The sequence below is a fragment of the Aquila chrysaetos genome, chromosome 20 (genome assembly GCF_900496995.4).
Source record: "Aquila chrysaetos chrysaetos chromosome 20, bAquChr1.4, whole genome shotgun sequence".
NCBI classification, from domain to species: domain Eukaryota; kingdom Metazoa; phylum Chordata; class Aves; order Accipitriformes; family Accipitridae; genus Aquila; species Aquila chrysaetos.
This window is the reverse complement of record NC_044023.1, coordinates 6,447,535-6,468,957: the sequence shown is the minus strand read 5'-3', so window position 1 is coordinate 6,468,957 and position 21,423 is coordinate 6,447,535. Positions and strand designations below refer to the sequence as shown.

The 21,423-nt window shown below is 41.3% G+C and overlaps 2 protein-coding genes across 17 annotated transcripts in view; one reads left to right on the top strand and one right to left on the bottom strand.

Moving 5' to 3' along the window:
• PRKCD (protein kinase C delta) overlaps nt 1-1,649 on the top strand; it is a 70,081-nt gene extending 68,432 nt beyond the window's left edge. For all 5 annotated transcript variants that reach the window (XM_041118853.1, XM_029996182.2, XM_029996180.2 and 2 more), the window contains one exon: nt 1,101-1,649. In XM_041118853.1, the coding sequence (XP_040974787.1) occupies nt 1,101-1,259 (159 nt within the window). In that variant the 3' untranslated portion in view covers nt 1,260-1,649. The remainder of the gene's footprint in view (nt 1-1,100) is intronic.
• LOC115333338 (6-phosphofructo-2-kinase/fructose-2,6-bisphosphatase 4) overlaps nt 1-21,423 on the bottom strand; it is a 66,311-nt gene that overhangs the window by 9,581 nt on the left and 35,307 nt on the right. For 10 of the 12 annotated variants that reach the window (XM_041118858.1, XM_041118857.1, XM_041118865.1 and 7 more), the window contains 6 exons: nt 21,149-21,295; nt 20,447-20,551; nt 18,611-18,740; nt 18,175-18,237; nt 14,948-15,012; nt 3,816-6,734 (listed from right to left, as the gene is read on the bottom strand). In XM_041118858.1, the coding sequence (XP_040974792.1) occupies nt 6,675-6,734; nt 14,948-15,012; nt 18,175-18,237; nt 18,611-18,740; nt 20,447-20,551; nt 21,149-21,295 (570 nt within the window). In that variant the 3' untranslated portion in view covers nt 3,816-6,674. Of the gene's footprint in view, nt 1-3,815; nt 6,735-11,696; nt 11,789-14,947; nt 15,013-18,174; nt 18,238-18,610; nt 18,741-20,446; nt 20,552-21,148; nt 21,296-21,423 lie in introns of those variants that run through there. The other 2 variants (XM_029996189.2, XR_003920765.2) reach the window with 2 other exon arrangements.

Here is a 21,423-nt window from a genome sequence, read left to right as displayed (position 1 = left end):
TCTCACTGCCCTGAAATCTTCCCATTAAGACTGTCTTCCTGTACTCTCTCAGGGAGCTTCTTTACTAATATCATCTTCAGGAAAATTAACTAATAGTTCTGATATCCATGCTCCTTGATTAGAAATGTTGATAGTTTCTTGTGGTTTTCCCTTCTGTAATGCCACACGGGAGAAGGACCAGTAACTTGAGGCTACTCAGTTGGTAACTGCCTGCAGGCCTTCTCTACAAGCATTTCAAATTCATCCGAGAGTCTCCACGTGGGCAAAAAGATGCATTCTCTATACTACTGAACTTAGAACTATTTGTAACATACATGCCTAATGTTACCTCAAAAAACATGTAAAGGACAGACCGTATGTTACTCATAGTCTGTATCACTGTGGGATGCTGCTGCTTCATCTCACTTGGTTAAAAATCCAAATCGGTTTTCCTCCACCTTGTTGCTGGTACAGGTAAATAAAATGATCTGCATTACCTCCAGTCTCTTTTAAAATGTACTTACGTACTCGACGGAGGGGAGTCATTCTGTTCAAGAACAGAACGCTTCGTGTTGCATGTTCCCATAGAAATGGGAACTGCGGAAACATAAGGATCCTGCAAACAGTAACCTTTGGAGGTTCAGAGCATAAAACATGGTCTTTAGTAATGTGAATTTTTACGAAACATGCACAAATACTTTATCCAGACACAAAGCAGCTGCAATAGGGCATCACTTTTTTCTGTGAACAAGTACAGACCGTAAAATGCTTTCAAGAATTTAAAAATTTTGGTTAATGGCAAGAAATGTTGGGTTTCAATGTAAATGCTGTATTGCTTTTGTCAATAGAGAATCTTTGGGCAATTCTATGAAACATTATCACAAATCCAGGCGGTTCTTCTGCAAAGCGACCTGGTGCTATTTGTTTTCAACTAACAATAAGCAATCACCCAGTTATAATCTTATAGTGTTGTTAAAACAGGCAAAAAGGAGATTTTTTCTCTGAAGGGGAGGAGGAGGGAGGAAGCTCAAGAAATAACTTCCTAACCTTTTGCATTTAAGTAATTTGTTCTGGAAGGAATTACAAAGTTTGTCTCAAACTATCTTCCCTCTCTAACACAGAAGTCAGCAAGCGACTATAACAACTTTGACAGAGAATTTCTGAGTGAGAAGCCAAAACTGTCTTACAGTGACAAAAACCTGATCGAGTCCATGGATCAGTCTGCATTTGATGGATTTTCTTTTATCAACCCTAAATTCGAACAGATCTTAAACAAATAAGTCTCTGAACAGAGTCAGACTTTAAAGCAGGTTTAAACGTTATAAACTGAAACCTCCCAAGTGCTCAGTGTTATGCGTTCCAAGGATGTTGTCGATACTTCAGAATAATACACAGTAGTGTGATTAATTATGTCCAACTGCTGATTTATTGGCAGTGTTCTTTTATGCATGGTTGGGTTTAAGGTATGTGAATCAGTGTGCATTATTTTCTCCGTTTGGGAAAATGTAAATTCTGTTTGGTACTTGAATGTAGTTATGTTTTATATATATATATATATGCTGTATATTTTGCTCGAGAAAAGACATTAGGAAACAGAAGATGTCTTTTTAAAAAGTGTTTGAGCCCTTGGTTCTTTTATTTGTCTTCAATTAAAAGAAAGTTACGTTAAACTTTCATTCATGGCTTTATGATTTTTTTCTAGAAAGAGGCAATGAAACTCCAGTTGTCTTTATAAGCCCTGATCACTTACTCACAAAAATAATCCAAATATTTTAGGAGAATTAACCAAAAGCAGAGATTCATAGTGTAACAGTAGCTGTTGTGGGAAACGGCTCCGTGCTACTCTTACCTGTCTCTCAGTCAGAGCAGTCAGTGCCAAGAGGAGTCAGGCTTCACTGATCGTGCTGAATGTTTATTCTGAGGCAGCATAAGCATAAAACAGCAAGGCCCAAGTATCCCGCAGCAACCACAGCATACGGCCTGGGAATACACATTTCCACTGTTAAATGCCACTTCCTATTAATAGAAATACACAACACGCTCACAGCAGCCTACCAGGAGGAAACTGGCAGGTAACGATGGTGTAGAGCCTTAGTACCACTTGCCGGGTCTGCCGGAAAGGAAGCGTCTTGCTTAACTGCCAAGCACAAAAATCCTTCTTCCAGTTTTATCTGCTTGTTTTTATTACAGCAGCTGTGGCTCTTTCTACTTGCTGTAAAAAGGGCACAAAACTAGATCCTGCTTTGTTGCAATTACCTACTTCTGAATTTTGATACTGCAAATGACTTAATTTTCTCAACCACTGAGCAGGCAGAAAAAAAACTTACTGGTATCAGTTTGTCCACCACAGTTACACAATGCTGCAGGGCTCTTAGGAGCACCCTGTAGCTTCTGGGTAGTTTCAGACTGTTAACCCTGCTGAAAGAGCAGGAGAAAGCTATCACCCACCCGCCTCAGTAAGACTTCCTATAGACTCAATAAAATACAGTGCCACCTTTGTTTTCCTTCTAAACAACAGCTCTGGCTGGTTGTTATTATTCAAGCAATGCCAGCAAAACTCGGTCGTCATCCAAGCGTACAGGAGATTGAGACTGGAATAGTCAGAACACAGTTGGCATTTCCAAACAGACAGGGTTTACCTAGTTACCGCTGCACACACTGACACAAAACCCTGCGTCACAGGGGGAACAAACGCTACGCTGCCAGCGAGAGCAACAAACTTGGGTTTTTCCCCTTCCAGTAACCTGCTAAGACACTTCTGCTTTGCCATTTTTCACTATAAGGTTACTATGCTTTCAAAGGTGAGTGCTGGATGCTTGTACCCAAGCAGAAAGTTACAAACGCGGCTGCCAGCACCATGGGGCATTTGGACAGCAAGAAGCTGTAATGAATTACAAGGAGTAGTCGTTGCTTGTGGGAATGTTTGCTCACTGCACTTACCTGCTTCGCTCTGGAGTAACGGGTGACAAGCCTGCTCAGGAAGGACCCTGATCTTCACGCAGCAACTCCTTCAGCAGCTTCATCTGACTGACCCACCTGGAGGCTCTCCAGCTGCCGCAAGAGCCCGACTGCACGCACAACACCCGGGCGAGGCCACCTTTACCCCGCAGAGCAGTTACTACATTGCTCAGCAGCAGCACCGTACCGTGTAGCCATGTGCCTCGTGTGAACTGCGCCGCCCGAACGGGGAACTGCCCTGCCGCAGCCCGTAGCTCCTTACAGCGACCACAGGTGAAAGCTCCACAGACCGCACAGCTTCGGGGACCTCCTCCGCGGAACTACTGCGCCCGAGTGCTGCAAATGCAATTTTCAACCACAAAGTAGTAATTAATTTTGTCCTTATCCTTCAGAATGACAAGTACCCCGGCAAATTTAATGCCACCTGCCTAACCTATACATGCAAATTTGTACTAGAAGGCAGCATTTTGCAGTTGGTTTTCAGCTTTCTCAGAAAAACAGCAGCATTTGGAATACTACAGAAGAACAGCGTAGCTTTGAGAGTGTAGATCAGATCTTAAAACACCAATGACCAGGTAAAATTAATAGTTTTACCTTTCTCCTCCCTTGTGTGCAAATCTTGACTCGTAATTTATTTAATAAATTCTTCCAACTTCTTCCTCAGTTACTGAGTTTGTTACTTAAATTATAATTATTTATCAGAGTAAAGCAACCAAACGGGTAAATTAACTCAATTCTTACACTTATGTGTAAGCACTCTTAACCAAGCTACACTTCCGAAAGCTGTGGAAACCTGCTGAGCTGCAGGAACAAACACTCGCCTGGCACTTCAGCTACTGTGAATGGGTACAGAAAGAAACACACATCAGCACACGTTGTAGCATTTGATCTTTATTACTTGGATCAAAGGTCAAATGATTACATTTGTCTGAAAGATTACGACGAAGGCCAACGATGTAAGAAAAGACAAGTTTAATCCCATTTGAGAGACTGCATCTGAACTAGCAAGTGCATTGCAACAGTCAGAAGGCAATAAAATAAACATGGGTACAAATACACAAGGTCAGGACAAGGGTTTTCACCTCCCCCGTCAGTGACAGTTCAGTCGGGAGGGGGGGACATACACAGCTTTTAGACAGTGACAACAATCTGCAATTCTCAACAGTGCCTTTCCAGAAAGGCAGTTATTCCCCGAGGAGAACCGATCACTTGCTTCAAATCTACATGCGTGGGCTACACTCGGTCTCGCCAGCTAGAAAGGATCGGATGCAGTCAGTGATTAGTACCTTCCTAAAGTAGAACAGACAACTTCGTATTTTTTTTTCTCTTCAAGTATCAGCATAACAGTTTATTTACACTTGTATACAATTTGTTTTACTGAACACCCAACTTAGTAAAACACTCATCACAGTATATTCAAAAGCAGGCTATAAAAATACCTACTATACATAAAACATTTAGCCTCAAGGAATTTTACAGCACCTCTGAAAGTTGAGAGGGGTAAAACAAAGGGAGAGAGGGGAGATACCCCAAGCCGTGCTTGCCAGTAAAGAGAAGCGGCCCTTGGGCTCAGCTCTCACTAGGGGAAACCTTTCCTTCCACCACGTTTCTTCCACCAGGTCCGAGCTCAAGTACCACCACAGTCTGCCGGTGAAACCCTGCTTTTCTAGTGCGGTCTCCTGGGATCTGCCCTCTGTAACTACAGATAAACGCTGACTTTCTCAATTGAAAAGCTGTTTAACAACTCCTGGTCACAGCTGGACGGTGGAGGTCTGGAGGAGCGGGGGCTGCTTGGAGCACAGCCCGGCTTTCCCACGCTGAACACGCATCAAATCGGGAGGGGAAATTACTGCTACATTTTTGCCACGACGGTGGCCTTGTTAACTACACACATCAATAAATTAACTTCTCTGAGCAGTGCTGTGTGGTCTTTCTCCTCACACAATAACTACAGACACAGCTGAATTAATAAACATCTGAAATGGGTGTTACCGAACGCAGATCGCACACACAAAGCTTTAGACAGCAGTGCTTGAAGCAAGTGTTTCTGGTCATTCTGTACCCTACACATTCCTCTTCTGAAACGGAACCCAGTGATACGGTATGGCTTACTTCCAGAGCTGAATGTATTGCTGAAATTAGCTTATTAAAACAAATCACAACAGCAGCACATTATTTTATAAACCCTGCATAAACAAAAGACAATCTAGCCCTTGCCTGCAAAACTACGTTACGAGGGCCCTGTATTTCACACAGGAATTGAGAAAAAGGAGGAAAAAAAAAAAACAAGCAACAAAACAACCCCAACAATATACATGGTAAAAGCTCAATTAATTGAAGAGAAGTCCTTAGAAAAAACACAGTCCAACTACCAAAGAATAGCTCTCCTCATTTCACAACTAAGCAAGCAGTGCTGGCAGCTCTCTGCAGTTGTCTGGTAACACACATACAAAATACACATTGATTTAGTACAGTTAAAAGGTCATGGCCTCAACAGACATAGAAAATTCCATTTTTAGCACTGGAGTTTCACAAGGTTTAAAAGAGCAGCAAAGAATTGGGATGGTGGAAGATGCTTGAAAACAACACAAAATAACACAAGGCACATGTGCCATGTTAAAAGTAATTTCAGAATTTACCTGGTGTTTTTCTTGCATGAGCTGTTAGAATGGTTAAAGTCCACCTAACCTTTCTGTACTGTTTCCTGATGTACATATTAAGTGTGGCTATAAAAGAGAAACATATACTTTTATGTTGAAATTCATTCCAAAAATTGCCTAAAAAAAAAAATTGAAAAAAATCACAGCACTAATAAAGACAAGCAGCTTCTCCAGCCCTTGACAGTCTGAATCCTTTTCCCCTCCCTTCCAGTCTCAGAAAAGCTGCTCATCCCCTCCTGTAACTGCAGCAGAAAGGACATCTCTCTCTCTCTCTCTCCCCCTCCGCCCCGAGAATTCATCAGCCAGGCTGCCAGCTAGACTCACACTCTTGTCCCCTACTTAATACTGTGTCTTCCACTGCCCTCCAAAATACAGCCAGCCCCTGGAAAATGTTAAAATCTTGCTAAAACAGCAGAACCTTTCAGGTAGCGAATCTAGCTTTAATGCTTTTATTTTCCAAAGGGAAAGTCTCCCCATTTCAGAAAAATCTAAGTTGTGGTTGGCAAACAAAAGCTCAATTCAAAACACAGAAAAGCCATCAGAGCTGACAGGCTTTCCCATTTAAAGTAGTTTCGCAACACGAAGCCTCCAATGCTCAAAATGTAGAATTTCACCTATGTTAAACACACCATCAAAAAAATCTCCATGTAACTCTAGGCAATCATTCACAGTAAAAGTAAGAGGAACTCTTAGAAAAACACTTAAAAAGGAAAGTAAAATCTAGTTAAAATCTGACAGTAAAATTGACACGGGCAATTAACTATCTTGCAGTATCCACAGATGAACAATAAAAACCACTGAAACTGCACAAATTTACATACGAAAAAAATCTAAAACCAACTCTACTCTGCTTCCCATAAATCTTTTTACTGATACCTTTCGGCACTGGGAGTTATCCACAACTACAGGTTTTCTCCAAAGAAGCTGAATCACATTCGAAATGTCTTAAAGGGAAGGGGAGGCGCGTTCATTCCAACTTGCTCGGCGCTCAGCAACGCCTCCTCCATTCGCCAGGACCTGAGCTGCTACTTGACGCTCTTGTGCTGGAGGAAGGGCTGCCGCCCCCGGGAACTGGAGCTATAGGTGGTTAGGTACTGTCCTCAAAGCTTCTTCTCTTGACCGATCCACACCTACATTCTGCAAATTTAAAGAGAAAAGATTTTAAAACAAGGGTCTCATGGTCAGCTGGGGTTTTGCTTAACACACAGCTATTACACAAGGCAAAAGATGAGCAAGTTTTAATGCTTATTTCCTCAAAATGTTTTGTAAAACACAAGGAAAGGTCCCAGCACATGAGCAGAAGTCAGAAGCCAGGCTTAGACCTTGTTCCAGCCGCTACATGATTCGCAGAGCCCAAGTCTCTCAGATACCTAAAAGCAGGCTCTCCGCTACCAGTGAAAAAGCATCTCTAAGACATGTATTACACCGGGTCTGGTAGGACAATCAGTCTCTGTACACCACATGCAGGTCACAATGTTACGTTTTTTAAGACTTTTTTTCCTTTAACCACTGTTTTTAACCACATTTTTCTTATCCACTATCTCTTCTAGTCTTTATGCATATCACATAAGAAGAAACAAAACCACACAGCAAAGGTCATAAACCACACAAGAACTGAGAAAACCTGGAGGAAGGGAAGCCCATCTCTCTGTGTTTCGAGCACACTTCAGGAAACGACTCCTAACACCAACAGCTATAAAACTAACTCTGATCCTGCCTGTAAGCAGCTAAATCACTGAAAGACTCTGAGTAAATCCCTATAGAGCTGGTAACATAAAGTTTAAATGCACTTCAGGATACATGGGCATGTTAGCAGATGTCACACCGACATCAGATAATGGTCAAGTGGTTATAAAACCACATCTATTAGAGTTTACTTTCAAAACAAGTCTCTTCGGTTCAACTCAAGAAAAAGGAGAGCCCCACTAGCACACAGCGAGGGGGACTCTCAGCACACACTCTCAGACAGCAGAAAACTCCATCAGTCAAAATGCATCAACTTCAAAAGTCATTCCCCTCCCCAACCCCAGTTTCTAGGATTTTCATCCCTTTCTTATGAAAACAGGAGATAGACAAGCAGCACCAGATTTCATTTGAGGGTTCAAGTGTGCCAACATCACTTCTGCCCTTACCAATTCTCCTACATTAGTGTCAGCCCTTTCCTTTCTCATCAGCCTTCAAGCCTTTGGGTCAATCACACTGTTTTCCACCATAAACACACCACACCAAGGTTTCCGAGAAGACCCACAAGAGTGCTGCTGGGCCGAGTCATCCAAGTCCTGGAAATCTCTGCACCCACCAGCACACTGCCCGACCCACTCGGACTTCTCTCTTTGAAGGAAAGAAAAGCAACAACTCTATTTCAGAAAGCAGCTTCTACAGGTAGCATTTCTTCTGCAGCAAAGGACACAGAGAAAGCACGAGCAGCTAAGAACATAAGGACCTGGCAAAACATGTCACATCCTGCATGACCACAACAGAGAAAAAAAACCCAAAATGCTGACATTTGTTTGCATTCTTCTTAGCAATTGATCCAACGTACCCAGAAATTCCTTGGGACTGCAGAGATGTCTCCGCAGGCAATCCAAGAATATTGGCTAAAATCTTTTAAGCTGAGCATCTGCTGTTGATTCAAAGAAAATTAAATGGAGTGTGAAATGGAGCATCAATACACAGGAATCCAGAGGTACTGGAAATTACTCCACAAGCAGCAAGAACTAGACAGCTATAACATGAAACTAAAAGGAAATGAGGTGGTAAAGACAAGGCAGAAGATACAGCTTATTTAAGTCAATGAGAGGTATCAGATGAAAGCAGCATCTTCGCAACTGAGACAGTCTCAAGAGGGAATATCGATATGCAGTCAAGAAAGTTGAAAGCAAAAAGTGCTTCAATTTGAGTAAATGTGAAGGAGAACAGGCTGTAGAAGCGAAGCACACTGAACTGTCACACTGAAGAAAGAAAACTCTGTGTGGGATAAACTCTAGCAAACACACCCTAGGGCTTATTAGGCAAACAGAATACTTAACTGCAAGACCAGATGAACTGAAGCTTAGAAAGGAACTAACATCCTCATTAATGGTAAATGGATTCCTACTCATAGGAATCATGTTAGATGAGATTATAGCAGCTGGGATTGTACCCTCTTCCAGAATAGCCACAGGCTTCAACAGAGAAAAGTTGTGCAACGAGAAGAGTGCTGCTGCTCAGAAAGGACCAAGGTTTTAGCCTTACTTTTGGGACCAAAAGGCATCCCTGCAACTGTTCAGCACTGCCTTACAAAGCACACCGGGACAAAACTGCTGCCCTGGGAACAGCACTACCACTGCTAGGCACCAGCAGCAACACAGTCTGGAGAGCCCAGGAAACACAAGAGTGGGAACAAAAACATTAAACACCTTTTTTCAATACTATTTCTACCAAGGCTCTCCCTCGGTCAGCCTGGGCAGGGGCTTGCTGCTTCTGAAGCCCGCTCCCCGAGGAGGCTCAGAGTTCACCAGGGCAGGAGCAGTCTCACTCTGCCTCGCACAAGGGTCCATCTTGCCCACTCCTCTCTGGAAAGACTCAAAACACAGAAATTAACCCAAATACACTCTTACACTACTGTTCCTCCTCTCCTCATTATACTCCCCCCTGCTTTGCACGTTTTTTTTTTCCTACACAACAGAGCCTCCCCCAGAAACAAAACGCTATGGATTTCCAAACAGGACAGAGTCTGCCATTTCAGTTTTGTTTTGTTTAGCTGCATGCAATCGTCACAACAAAACAGGAAGATTTTGCGTGAAGGCTCCTCTAGGGAAGAGGGCTCTGAAGGGCACAGGAGCCACGAAGACAGCCAAAGCAGATGCAGTTAGTAAGGGCCCTGCACAGCTGAACAACAAGCACAGACATAAAGAGAGAAAGAAACAGCACACTATGAACAATCCAGTACTCTTTATCAGCCAGCTTTCCCTCAGCGAGCTGTGCCACAAACTGTCACTGCCGCTTCCTGCCCAGCATCAGGCCTTGCTTTTAGTAAGAAAACATGCCAGAGAGGACTATTAAGCAATCCTGCTGTAACAGGAGATCACTTACAGTGCAAAACTGCTTTTAAATATCCACTCCACTCCACTGCACACATCAGCACCATGAGCATTATGCTCAGCGAAGAGAACAACACGCAGCCGCAGCCCCAGGAAATCGGGCTGGCCGCAGCTGGCAGGGATGGAAGGTCCCGGGTCCTTCTGCTGCTTCCCCTCCCTCTGCAACCTCCACGGGCCGCAGAGCAGGCAAGCCCTGCTTTCTTCTCCGGCCAAGTTCCTGCCCCTTCCATCTTCCCCCTCCGTTTCCTCCAACAGCCCAAGCCGTCCTTTTTCAAGCAGCAAAACTCAGTTCTTCCACAGCAGATGCCTGCGCAGATTTTGGCTCCATCAAAAACGTAATGTGTTTAATTTAAACTTGCACATTATTTCCTTAGTTGTGGCCCGCAGAGGTGACAGCACTCCGAGCCATCTTAGCGTGGTTTCTCAGTACCCAACTACGGCTACCACCCCTGCGACCTCCCAGGGACGTCACTTCAACTCTCAGGTAAAAGCTACCAGACTCACTAATTAATGCGCAAGCATGTACCACAGGCTCAGATCAACTCCTCTGTGGCATTTTTCATGGCAAAGCACGTGCCAAGATGTTGGGCAATTAAACACTGAAAAGTGACGGAACACTCCCATGTCACAGTCACGACAGAGAGGAAAATAATCTGTGCAACCTTAGTTCCTGGGACACTGGTTTAACTAAATACCAAGCAGTACAGCGGGAGGCTCTCTGGCCAGGAGGTTATTTGGTTGTATTAGACGTTCCCGATTACTATAAACACCTGAAAACTTCAGTGTAATTTTAGAAATGCAGACATGTAACACTTTTTTTTCCAAAATCCTGGTTTTGGAAAAACATAACACCTGAGAAATCTACCCGATAAAAAGCTTTCCACAACACACCACTCTTGCTTACTTTCAAGACTAGAAGACCCCCCCACCCCTCAGAAGACAGTTCCAGGACTTGGTGATTTTCTGCCTTTCCCAGACTCAATGGTACTGAAACAAAGCTGCTTCAATGGCACAGATGCTTCCCACAGCCTCATTTTGCCCACTGCAACATCGCAGAGAAAGGAGCCAAGGCATGGCACCCCATCTCTAACAAGCTGCAGTCTTCTCCAGCCTGTGAAAGGTTTTGCTGTAATTCAGTTCAGGATGCATACCCTGCTGGTTTGAGATCCTGCGCCTCCTGGAGTCACAACCCAGATACAAAATCATCAGGCTAACTCTGCTTCCACATTCTGAAACGGTCAACACTGCTTACTGTACCCTAGATAAAATCTGGGTACAAAACATAGGGAGCAGAGCTGTTCACGCTCGTTGATCACCCACGTCTGTACAAGAAGCAGGAAAAGAGGAAATTTAAAATTACTTCTGCCGGCAGGCAAACCCTAAAGCCTAGTTAATGCAGAACAGCTGTTAGGAAAAGTCGTGTATTAAAAACATTTATACGCATTCCTGTACCTTGAATAATTGTTCTGGAACTAAGTGAAAACTTGCTACCCTCTTCAAACAGCACATCATCAATTAGCACATCTAGAGCACTAGCGCTATGGATCAGCAGGATTAAGGTTTTACAGTAACTATGGATTGTTATTTTATGCTACATAGCAGTCCAATCACTCCCAAGGGCACTGAAATAGGTAATACTGGTGCCTAAAAAACAAACTTCAACTTCTTCTTATCTCACACAGGATGTTGTATTTCATGGCTTTCATAACATACTGCAACTAACGCTAAACGATTGCTGGCTGTTACAATGAAACTTAATGCTGCACAATCTTTAAATTATATCAATTTACAAGAACAGCATTCCAGTGACAGCCAATCAATGTTTGATAACTTATCCACAATAAATTAACCAGTGCAATAGTTTTATTGTGATTTGATAATTTTTTCAAGTCATGCGCTGTACAAACATTTGGCTTGGGTTTTGATTTGTTGGGTTTGGGTGGGGCTTTTTTATTTCAAAGTGATTGGAATGATTATTTTTTCAATTTATTTTGAAGTAGTAGGATGAAAACAGCACCCCAAGTTCGATAGTTGATCAGCACACAGGATTCACTGATGAGCAGGGACTGTTACAAGAGCTTCCTCGGGAGGTCTGGAAATGTCTACATTCTGTATAATAATAAAAATACAGAGGAGAATATTTACCATGCAGCAGTAAGAGCAACAAAAAAACCCAATCAGATTCCTTCACAAGTACACAGCAGCACTTATTTAAAAGCAGAGATTCTTTTTAACCCCACCCCCACCCCAAGAATGCAGCAGACTGACAGCTGGTTGGTGTCCCAGAACTAGACAGCAGGAAAACATATTTACAGTAATCACTGATCCCATGCTGATAGTACGACCAAAAGCTCAAGTCATCCATGTTTAGGAGGAAGTCTTTTACATGCCCAAGCAGGAATCCACTTAAACATGTGCTTCAGCACATGCACGTCTATCCATTAAGCAACTTACAGTGCTTTGCTGAGCTATGCCAGAAACTTCTTTCCCAAGGGAAGACTTTAACATTTGTTTGTGTTATAGGCAATGTACTACCCCTGACAAAACAGAAAGGTATCTTCCCAGACACCTTAACCATTCAAGACTGATCACACCAACTAGATCTCACCTCATTTTGCAGAGGCTGTAGAAAAAAATGACATTCAGTCCAGCAAATTATTCAAAACCAAAACACCAGCACAGCCAAACACTCACACTAAGAAGCACAGCTTTGAGTGCAGCTGTGTTGAACCAGGCTCAGGAATCACGCCTGCCACGGTACCACCTCATACAAGTCCTAAAGACTGTGCAATTAGTATTCTCCCTTCCACCAAGAAAGCAGGCTACAATAAATTGTTCGGAAGTTCCTTACAAGATCTTGATCTAAGATTTGGCCCATTTTAGGCCAAATCATTACCAATTATTCAAACTCTGTGCTGACAGGCTTCATGAGTCTTAGTTGTTTCACACTATGGTAAGCAAACTCACCTTTCACTAACATCTCCCTCTCCCCTTCCCCCCACAAAATCAAAAAGGAGATCTGGGTTTCTTGCTAGGAGCGATCTCCATATCTGTCATTCACTAAGACAGAGGTGCAAAGTAGACATTTTACCCCAGTGCCTGTTTTCTGCCCAAAGAGGGGACCCAAGCAACAGCTAAAGTAATTCCCCTGAATTATTTTCCGTAAAAAAGACTATAGACTCCTTTATTTGAAAAGGTCAGGAACTTAAGCTACTACAACACTGACAAACACAAGGCTTCAATCCACTTCAGACAAATCATCATCATACAATGAAGTTTACACATACTATAAACAACTACTCTAGGGCTTTGCCTGCATTTCTGCAATGCAAAAATAGATGCTTTCAGCTGAAGCCCAAAAGGAGTGCACTGTTCTGAAACACAGACTACAAATTACTTGTGGGGGCACAGAACAGCACACTGGGCAATTGCTAATCAAATAGTTTCATTGTTTAACAATGTTGTTATCTGTGACACTGTATTTAATTAAATGCTTTGACTTCAATAGACTATTTGAACACTTAATTTTACAGAAGTAATTAACATTTTCATAGGTGATGTAAATGGAAGCTTTTGAAATTTTCATAGTCCTCTGAGCAGCATTTAAATGCAGACAGGATCAACTCAGTCCTTCATTCAGCCCTACTAAATGAACAGCGTATCATCACCCGTACTTCACTGGTCTGGGTTTCTTTGGGGGCAGAGGGAGAAAAGTGAGGTTTTTTAATAAAAATACCTCTGCTCCCTTTTTTCTTTTTAAAAATTCATTAACTCTATTTCTCTTCAAATTAAACAGCTTTGTGCCTTTGTGTCCACTGCAATACAACTATCTGCATGATCGTCTACATGCACCTGAAACACAGCCACGTCAGTATGGCCACATCCCTTGCTAGACAAGTTAGGAGTCACTTGGTGATTCAGGCAGAGCTTCCCCCCTCAAAATAAACACCTTCAGTTAGAGAAGTGGTATTTCCAATGGCAATTCCCAAGACACTTTAGCAAGCTCTAATTTCAGCACCAATATTTTATCAGCCAAACTGAAGACGTTCAACTGATCTACATTATTTAACATGGTAACCATGCTTCTCCAACACCTTTTAGGCAGTGTGAAAACAGAATGGATTTCCTAAACCTAACAAACCAAACTAAGATACTAAAGTGGTAAAGCAGAATGACAATGGAGAAAGGGCAAAAAAGAGGAAACATGCGATATGACTACCTAATAGAAAATGTCTTAGCTATCAACAACCAAAAGTCAGTATTTTCAGAACTCAGAATACCCAAGTCATTAAAACAAAACTTCTTTGCAGACCCCTCCAGCATGAATTCTGCACAACTGCCACAAATGTGTACCCTCATGTAAGTACGGCATTTTGTATCACATGCCTTGTTGAATACACACACATGAATTCACCACAAACCATTGTTCTAAAATCACCACAAACAGCCCTTTTTTCTCATGTTATCAAACTGACTTTTAATTCACCAGTAGGCACGGCTCATAACCTCAGCAAGGAATCAGTGCCATACCTAGTAGCATTAGCATGAGGATCTGCAAGGCAACCAGAAATTTTTAATCATGACACATTTTACATAACTTTCATAATGCAGCAATGGAAGAGCTTTGCACGAGCAGTGGAATCAACCTAAGCTCGTGTCAACACTTAGGAGCACACACAACCATGTGCCTGACACAGGAAGAGTACAAAGCTGCCAAGGTCTGACATCTTATGTCCACTTACATTTTACAAACACACTCAATTTCCTTTTCCTCAGTTGTTCTGCTGTATCCTGAAATCTAGTCTTCCTCTCTAGCTTTGGCTTAAAACAAGAGGTGGCATCATCAATTCCTCTTTTTCATACAGCAACGACTGCTGTGATGAAAAAGCTGATGATTTAATTATTTACTCTCTCCAAAATAAGTGTGGCATTCATAACAACGTACTTTTTGACTACGCCCTACTTCCGCTGAATGACAAAGACTGGAAGAACTTTATACACTTTTTAGATTGATACCGTATCTTCAAATTCTTATTCATTTTTAGAAGATAAACTACTCCAGCTAGAGCCCATACATAGGATAAATTTGCTCAATAAAAAGGATGGTTTTCCCCCTCAACAGCAAACCAGTAATAAAGCTTGATATTATTAAATAAAAAATTAAGTATGCTCAGTTGAGTTCTCAAATAATTTCTAACCGCAAGGACAATGGAAATCAGCTCAGATAGCACATTACGTCAAGTTCTCTGATTTGAAAAATATTCTTACCTCGGGTTTATCTCTGTGTGTGTTTACAGCTTCAACATTCAGAAATATAGATTCTACTTTACATCCTGTTGATAGAAAACACATTTTTAGAATTGGTCTGCTTTAAAAATGAAGTTATAGTAAAGAAGCAATCTAATTTTGAGTTGGTGAAGGTTAATCACTTCCCCCTTCTGATTTATACTAGAATTTCCCAAATTCTGAATAGCTAAAGCTATTGAAATGAACATCTTCCACCAGGATTAACATTTTTCTCAATCTGATAATCCATCTCCTATTCTCACCTTAGCTTTATCATTATTTTATTTGAAACCAATTCTCATTTTTAAACATACATGAACAACAACATTCAGTCAGAAAGTTCTTATTTGTAACTTTTTCGGTTTTTAAACATCCCACAATTCTTTGAATTTCATTGTAATACAGAAGATAAATGCTGCTCTCATTTTTTTATAACATGAAAATGATTACAAGGAGATACACTGTGTGTTGTTAGCAACCCCCATTTCTCTACATGTGCAGAACAGTTTTAACCCCCAGCTAAGGAACTTTAAAGTTGACTTCTAAAAAGGAACTTCTCCTTTTCACCCAGAAATGGAAAACTCCAGAGAAGCAAGAAAAATTAAGCAGTCAGAAGAGACAATCAGTTAGTATAAGATGACCCACTTAGAGAATTGTAATTACTCAATACACTGTGGCCACACCATTTTAAGCAACATCTTATTGCCAAACACTGTCTTATCTCACATGAACATGACTTTTATAAGCTACCACTACCCTAACACAACATTAATAGTCAAATTCCCCTGATATACCACAGTCCATCTTCTATCGCAAATAGGTTTTCACATTACTCTGCTCACTTATTTCCTAAAGTCATAACACACTCCATAGAATTACTACATGACAGAAAAAGGTAATTTTAGCCTTTTCTTAGAAAGCCACTGCACTTTAAAAAAAAAAAAAATATTAGCAAAGGCAAATATTTGCCTTCCCTTAGGAAAGCCTCTTCTGAGAAACCCCATCTGTCATGAACACTGTGAGCAAATACTGAAGGAGAGCCAGCACTCAGAGAAACAGTCAACCAGAAAACAGATTTTATGGGGGAAAAGCGCACATCTCCCACTGGAAGAGTAGCCTAGTCATCGTGTTCACAGATCCATTGCAACCCCTGAGACCAAGGAAAAACAAGTTCTGATCCCTGATGCTGGCCATTACTAAGGACCGGTTACAGAGCAGACACACTTCCACAGAGACCTCTCAGTCCTTACTGCCAGCTGAGTTTAAGACCTGAAAAAAGTATCGCATGGAAAGCTTCAAATATAAACCAAAGGGACAGGAGTTACTCCACAGTAATTACGATGTGCGTACTCCCAGCTCATTTTTAATTACCGATGTGCAAGTTCATACCTACAGCAAGGCACAGTTTCTCTTTCCTGTGTGCTCCCACACAGACCACCGCTATACTGGATTGTTGGGTAAAAAGCTAATTTATCCTAATCCAACTGTCAGGCCGTAACAGATGTTCCCCTACTAAAGATCAGACGTTTAGGGTGGGAATGATGCTAGCTTCAAACACCAGGAAGAGCAAACCCCTAAGGGAGGTGTTACCCCAGAACAGGATTAGCTGGAAGGTATTAAACACACCATGTTTGATCCTGCATCCTGCCTCACTAGAGCCAAGTGACACATCAACTTGAAATAATGCTATAGATTATTACTGTATAAATAGTTTACACAGCCCTTGTACTTTCAGATGGTCAAATTCCAAAAAGTAGGTCGACTGAAATGTACTAATCAGACATAAGTATCAAACACTTTAAAAAAAGAACAATTGCATTTCTTTCACAGAAGTCAAACAGACAAGGACAGTGTTTCATACCACTTCTTTTGCTTCCTCATTCAGTGTGTGAGTAAACACTGCAAACATCCAGGCCCTCTTAAAATTTACAAAGTCACCCAACTTCCCACTAAAAAAAAACAACCAAACACCAAACCAAAACCCCATAAAACAAAACCCAAAACAACCCCAAAACAACAAGTTCTCTGTGTAAACAGGCCAAGACTAGCAACTCAAGAGAATCCAGTTTCGAAACAAAACAAAACAAAAATTTTTTAACTGTTCTAAATCTGTATTTTCAAAACTCCAGCCTGTCATGTAAGGCTAGGAACACCAGATGTCACCAAAGCATAGACAGTTATTACTTACTGTAAAACCACACTGCAATTAAATGACAAAAATCTCTTCAGACAGATTTCCCAGTGTAACAGCTAGTTACTTTGTCTCAACTTTATTTGAAATGTACCAGAAAAGGAACTACAGGTCTAGACTGCTAATTTTCAAAGCTGATAATCAAAGACAGCTTTGCACTTCCAATTAATAACTCAACCAGAATTTTTTGGCAATCCACTTCCCGGTAAGCTGTGCAGATAGTTCTCTTTGTCTATAAATAATCTTCCGCAGTGTGATGAGATATCAGAAGATATAATTAAGCCATCACTTAAAGAAAATTAACAGCAGGCACGTGTTAAGCTGAGGTTGAAATACACACAAAACTTAATTAGCAACCAGCCTAAAACCCAAGTAGTACGTGTTGCAACCCATACCCCACACTCTACAAACCAGCAGCATATCTTCGTTCAAGCCCCTGAGCTAAGCACTGATAATAGCTGCTGACAAACAAATGCCAACAACAACAAACAAGGTAAATTCATGTGGTAGTGTGATGGTCCACGAAAAAATACTTCAGGAAAAGAGAACAAAGTTATTTAAGAGTAAGGGGAACACCCTTTGTAAGATGGTAAGCTTACATAAATGTAAACTTGCCTGTCTTCTAAAAAGCAATACCCTCAAATACATCAATAAAAACTGAGATCTTACTGTACCAGATGTGTAAATGGCATAGGTTTGCCAGAAGAATTAGTGAAATAGCTTATGAACCAAGTACAAAAGAAAACTGTCCACTAGCAGTTATGGCCACCGGTAGTTTCAGGACTTCACTAATACGTATGTATTTTCTGGCATAATGCAAAGCAAATGTAAACCAAAGGATTCATTGATTCTAACAAAGCTGTACAGGCATACATGCAATGTCAAACCTAACTGTTCAATTCTATTTTAAAGCAAAATAAATTAAAAATGTGTTTTAATTTAAATGCTTCACAAACTTTACTGATGACACAGACAGTGTAGTTAGATTTACATATGATACATACTTCATACTACTTACCATAAGCCACCGGTGTTAGCTTTAAGACAGTATGCAGCGGGCACTTCAGGTAAGGCAGTTGTTCTGAGAGATTGCACAACAAATTACATATGAAATACAGATTACAAGAACACTAACTTTTCTATTATGTTACAGGTCAACAACCTAAATTTCTTTTTACCTGACAGTGTACCTGTTTTCTCCCCTAGCATGCAACAGAGACACTATTCAAACAGAGCAAAACACAAACATTACAGTATTTCAGGTGATGAGCAGCTCAATAAAAATCAACTACCAAGTTTCACATGTGGGTCAAATACAAAAAAATCACACTTGCATACTTGCCTAGCACAACTACCCTGTGATGACAAGGAAATTGTTGGAATTTACTGTTTGGAACCTTAATCAGTAAATTTTCAAAAACCAGACCATTTGCGATATATCAAGGAAGACTTACCTGCAGGCTTGTCAAGAAAATACGCGAGCAAACAGCGCATGACAGCTTGGTGACATATGACAAGCACATTTTCCTGCCTTTCAAGTTCCATAATTACTGGCTCCAGTCTCTGAACAAGATCTTCATAGGACTGGGTGGGGAAGAGAAATACACAGCACATTAAAAAGGGAAAACTCTTTTAATAGTGTATGTATATACAGTGGATCTTGCTCTCATATTACTCATATTCTAAATGTTATATTAGTGCACAGACAAATACTGTAGTAATAATTTTCCTTAAATTAAGAACACAGTCTGGGTCCTTCCAGACTATCAAAGAGCATACATATAACAAAATAAATCTCCCTCAAGCAAAAGCTTTATTAAATTAGTGACTATGATCAAAAATTTCTGCAAAATCCCTAGAATTTCATTCACAGCATTTGCAAATGTACAGGTTAAGTCTTGCACATTATTTTCTGTACCTCATCTTCAAAAGCATCTCTCTTCCAAGCAAAAATTTGGTAAGCCCAGCCTACAGTCAGCATACAAAGAGTTCACAAGGTTCAGGCTGCCCTTTGAAAACGAACTATGGGCTTGATGAACTGGCCTGGCAATGGCAGCCGCTATCCCATCAAAAGTTACAAAGCAAGGAGGCTGCATTTCTCTTGCAACCCATCCCGCACAGCATGCGCACAGTGAATCTGCTGCTGCAGGTAAACAGCAGGATTTCCACACTTGCATGAGTAAGTTAATTTTCACATGCACAGCAAAGGCAATACTTCCAAAATGTGTCACGCATCTCACATGCAGAGAATGCAGCACATCACCCAGAAGGGCAGGCAGTGACCACAGCAGAAAGCCTTCGCCCTGGTCCCAGGGCAGGCATGGGGGCTGCCCGGTTGGAAAGTGGCACTGCTGATTCAGACCTTGGCAAGAGAAACGCTGCGGTCTCCAGCGAGGCTGTCCAAAGCCCTGGGACTGTAACCGGTGACACAAACTGCCTTCGACAAACGACTGAGATCAACTCATCACCGCAAGGCAATGAGGGAGTTTGAAACGTTCCTCACCATCCCAGAAGATGGCATCAGTTTGAAAAACAAACACTCCTCGGTCAAATGGATTAGGAGAACTTACAGCTTTGTGACTGCCTCATTAGTAAGACAGGGGTCACACCTGCAAGAACACTGCTCTTATCACAAGCTGCTCTTAGCACAGTGATTACTCTTGACTGCTGAGGAAAGACGACCACAAAGCTCCGCTTCCTCATGACACAAACAGCTGAGCAGCTGGTCCAATTACTCCTCCGTCCTGCTGCCCTGAATCCTAAGCCTTTAGCACCCGCAGACAGGCCGTGTGACCATCTGGTAATTGCTGCACTGTAATGGGTTTGCTTTAGAAAAGCTGTCAGCAAGTTATTTTCCCAGAGACAAGGAGTTTATTAAAGTGAAAGACCAATGTGGCTACAGATTTCCCTAGCATTTCAGCCAGAACTGCATGCAAAACAGCCATTATCTACAGCAAGGATGAATAGAAAAAGGCGATCTTGGCAGTATGTTTGCATATGCAATAGTTTGAAGCCTTGCAATCATTCTTCCTGGTTTATCACTGCAGGACCAGCATAGAAACGATGCCCGCAAGATCACAGCTCTCAGCTCTTTTTCTACATCTACTGTTTTATTTTTCAAGCCCTGAATCAAATCAAATGGTCTGGGCTCAATCCTTGTAAGCTCCCATGTGCTTTCCCCTGGAGAAAGGAACAACTTTTTATTAATTTTTTTTTTTCCTTCCTAAAGCCCGCATGCATGTATTCAAGACAAGGAAGCCCTTCACCTTAAGAGAGAAAAAATAGCTCACCTCTCCTTTAGGGTATCTGTATCTGTATTTGTCTTGGTCTCTCAGTGCAAATTCAAGCGGGTAATTTTCCTGTATTTCCTCATATGTCATTTCTTCACACACTCCCTATAGGTAATAAAAATAATTAAAAAGCAAGTATTTCCAGCAGTGCAAAAAACAGATTATCATTCTTAAATAAAACCATATATAAATAACCTTTTAACAATTGTATTTCGTTACTCTGATACTTAAAGATAAAATTGTCATGCATGATGAACAGGACACTCAGCTGGACTCAGATGTGGCTAGAAGGAATCGCTAAATCCCTGTATAAGTAACATATACGGGCAAGCAAGGTCACCAAGCAAGGTCACATTTTATCTATTGCACCTGCTTATGTATCTTACAGTTGCAGCTGGAAAGCAGCAACTAGCAACCCCCACCTACCAAAAATTTCTTTCCAACCCCCAGCTACCAAAAATTTCATAGCATTGTGGTTTCTATAGGGGAATGTTTTACTGGGAAAGACAAACCAAGACTAAATTAATTATGGCAAAATTTAATAAAACATTTAGCCTTATTAACAGGAATTAATCACTCTTTTCCAGCCCCTAGAACCAGCTTAAATGACTTTCTATCCCATAAAAGACATATCATTACAAAACTAAGTACTTCCTTTGTCCCTAGCAAAGCAACTTATTAGACATTTAGAAAAGAACTTACTGCATCTATCTCATTCAAAACCTTCCACTGCTCATAAGGCACTCCCAAGGCTTCAGCAGTCTGAATTGTCCTTTTCATCTGGCTCGTCCAAACTTTCAGATCTTTGATATTTTGCTCATTAATAAATTGTGCCAAGCTTTTGGCAAACTGAAAGAAAAACCATGAGACACTGGATGAGGGCTTGGAGCCAACGCACTGTGTTCCGTTTGGAACACGCAGGCTCTAGCCTCCGTAAACTCACTATAACTTTTCCAAAAGGGTCTGCCAAAGTTTTT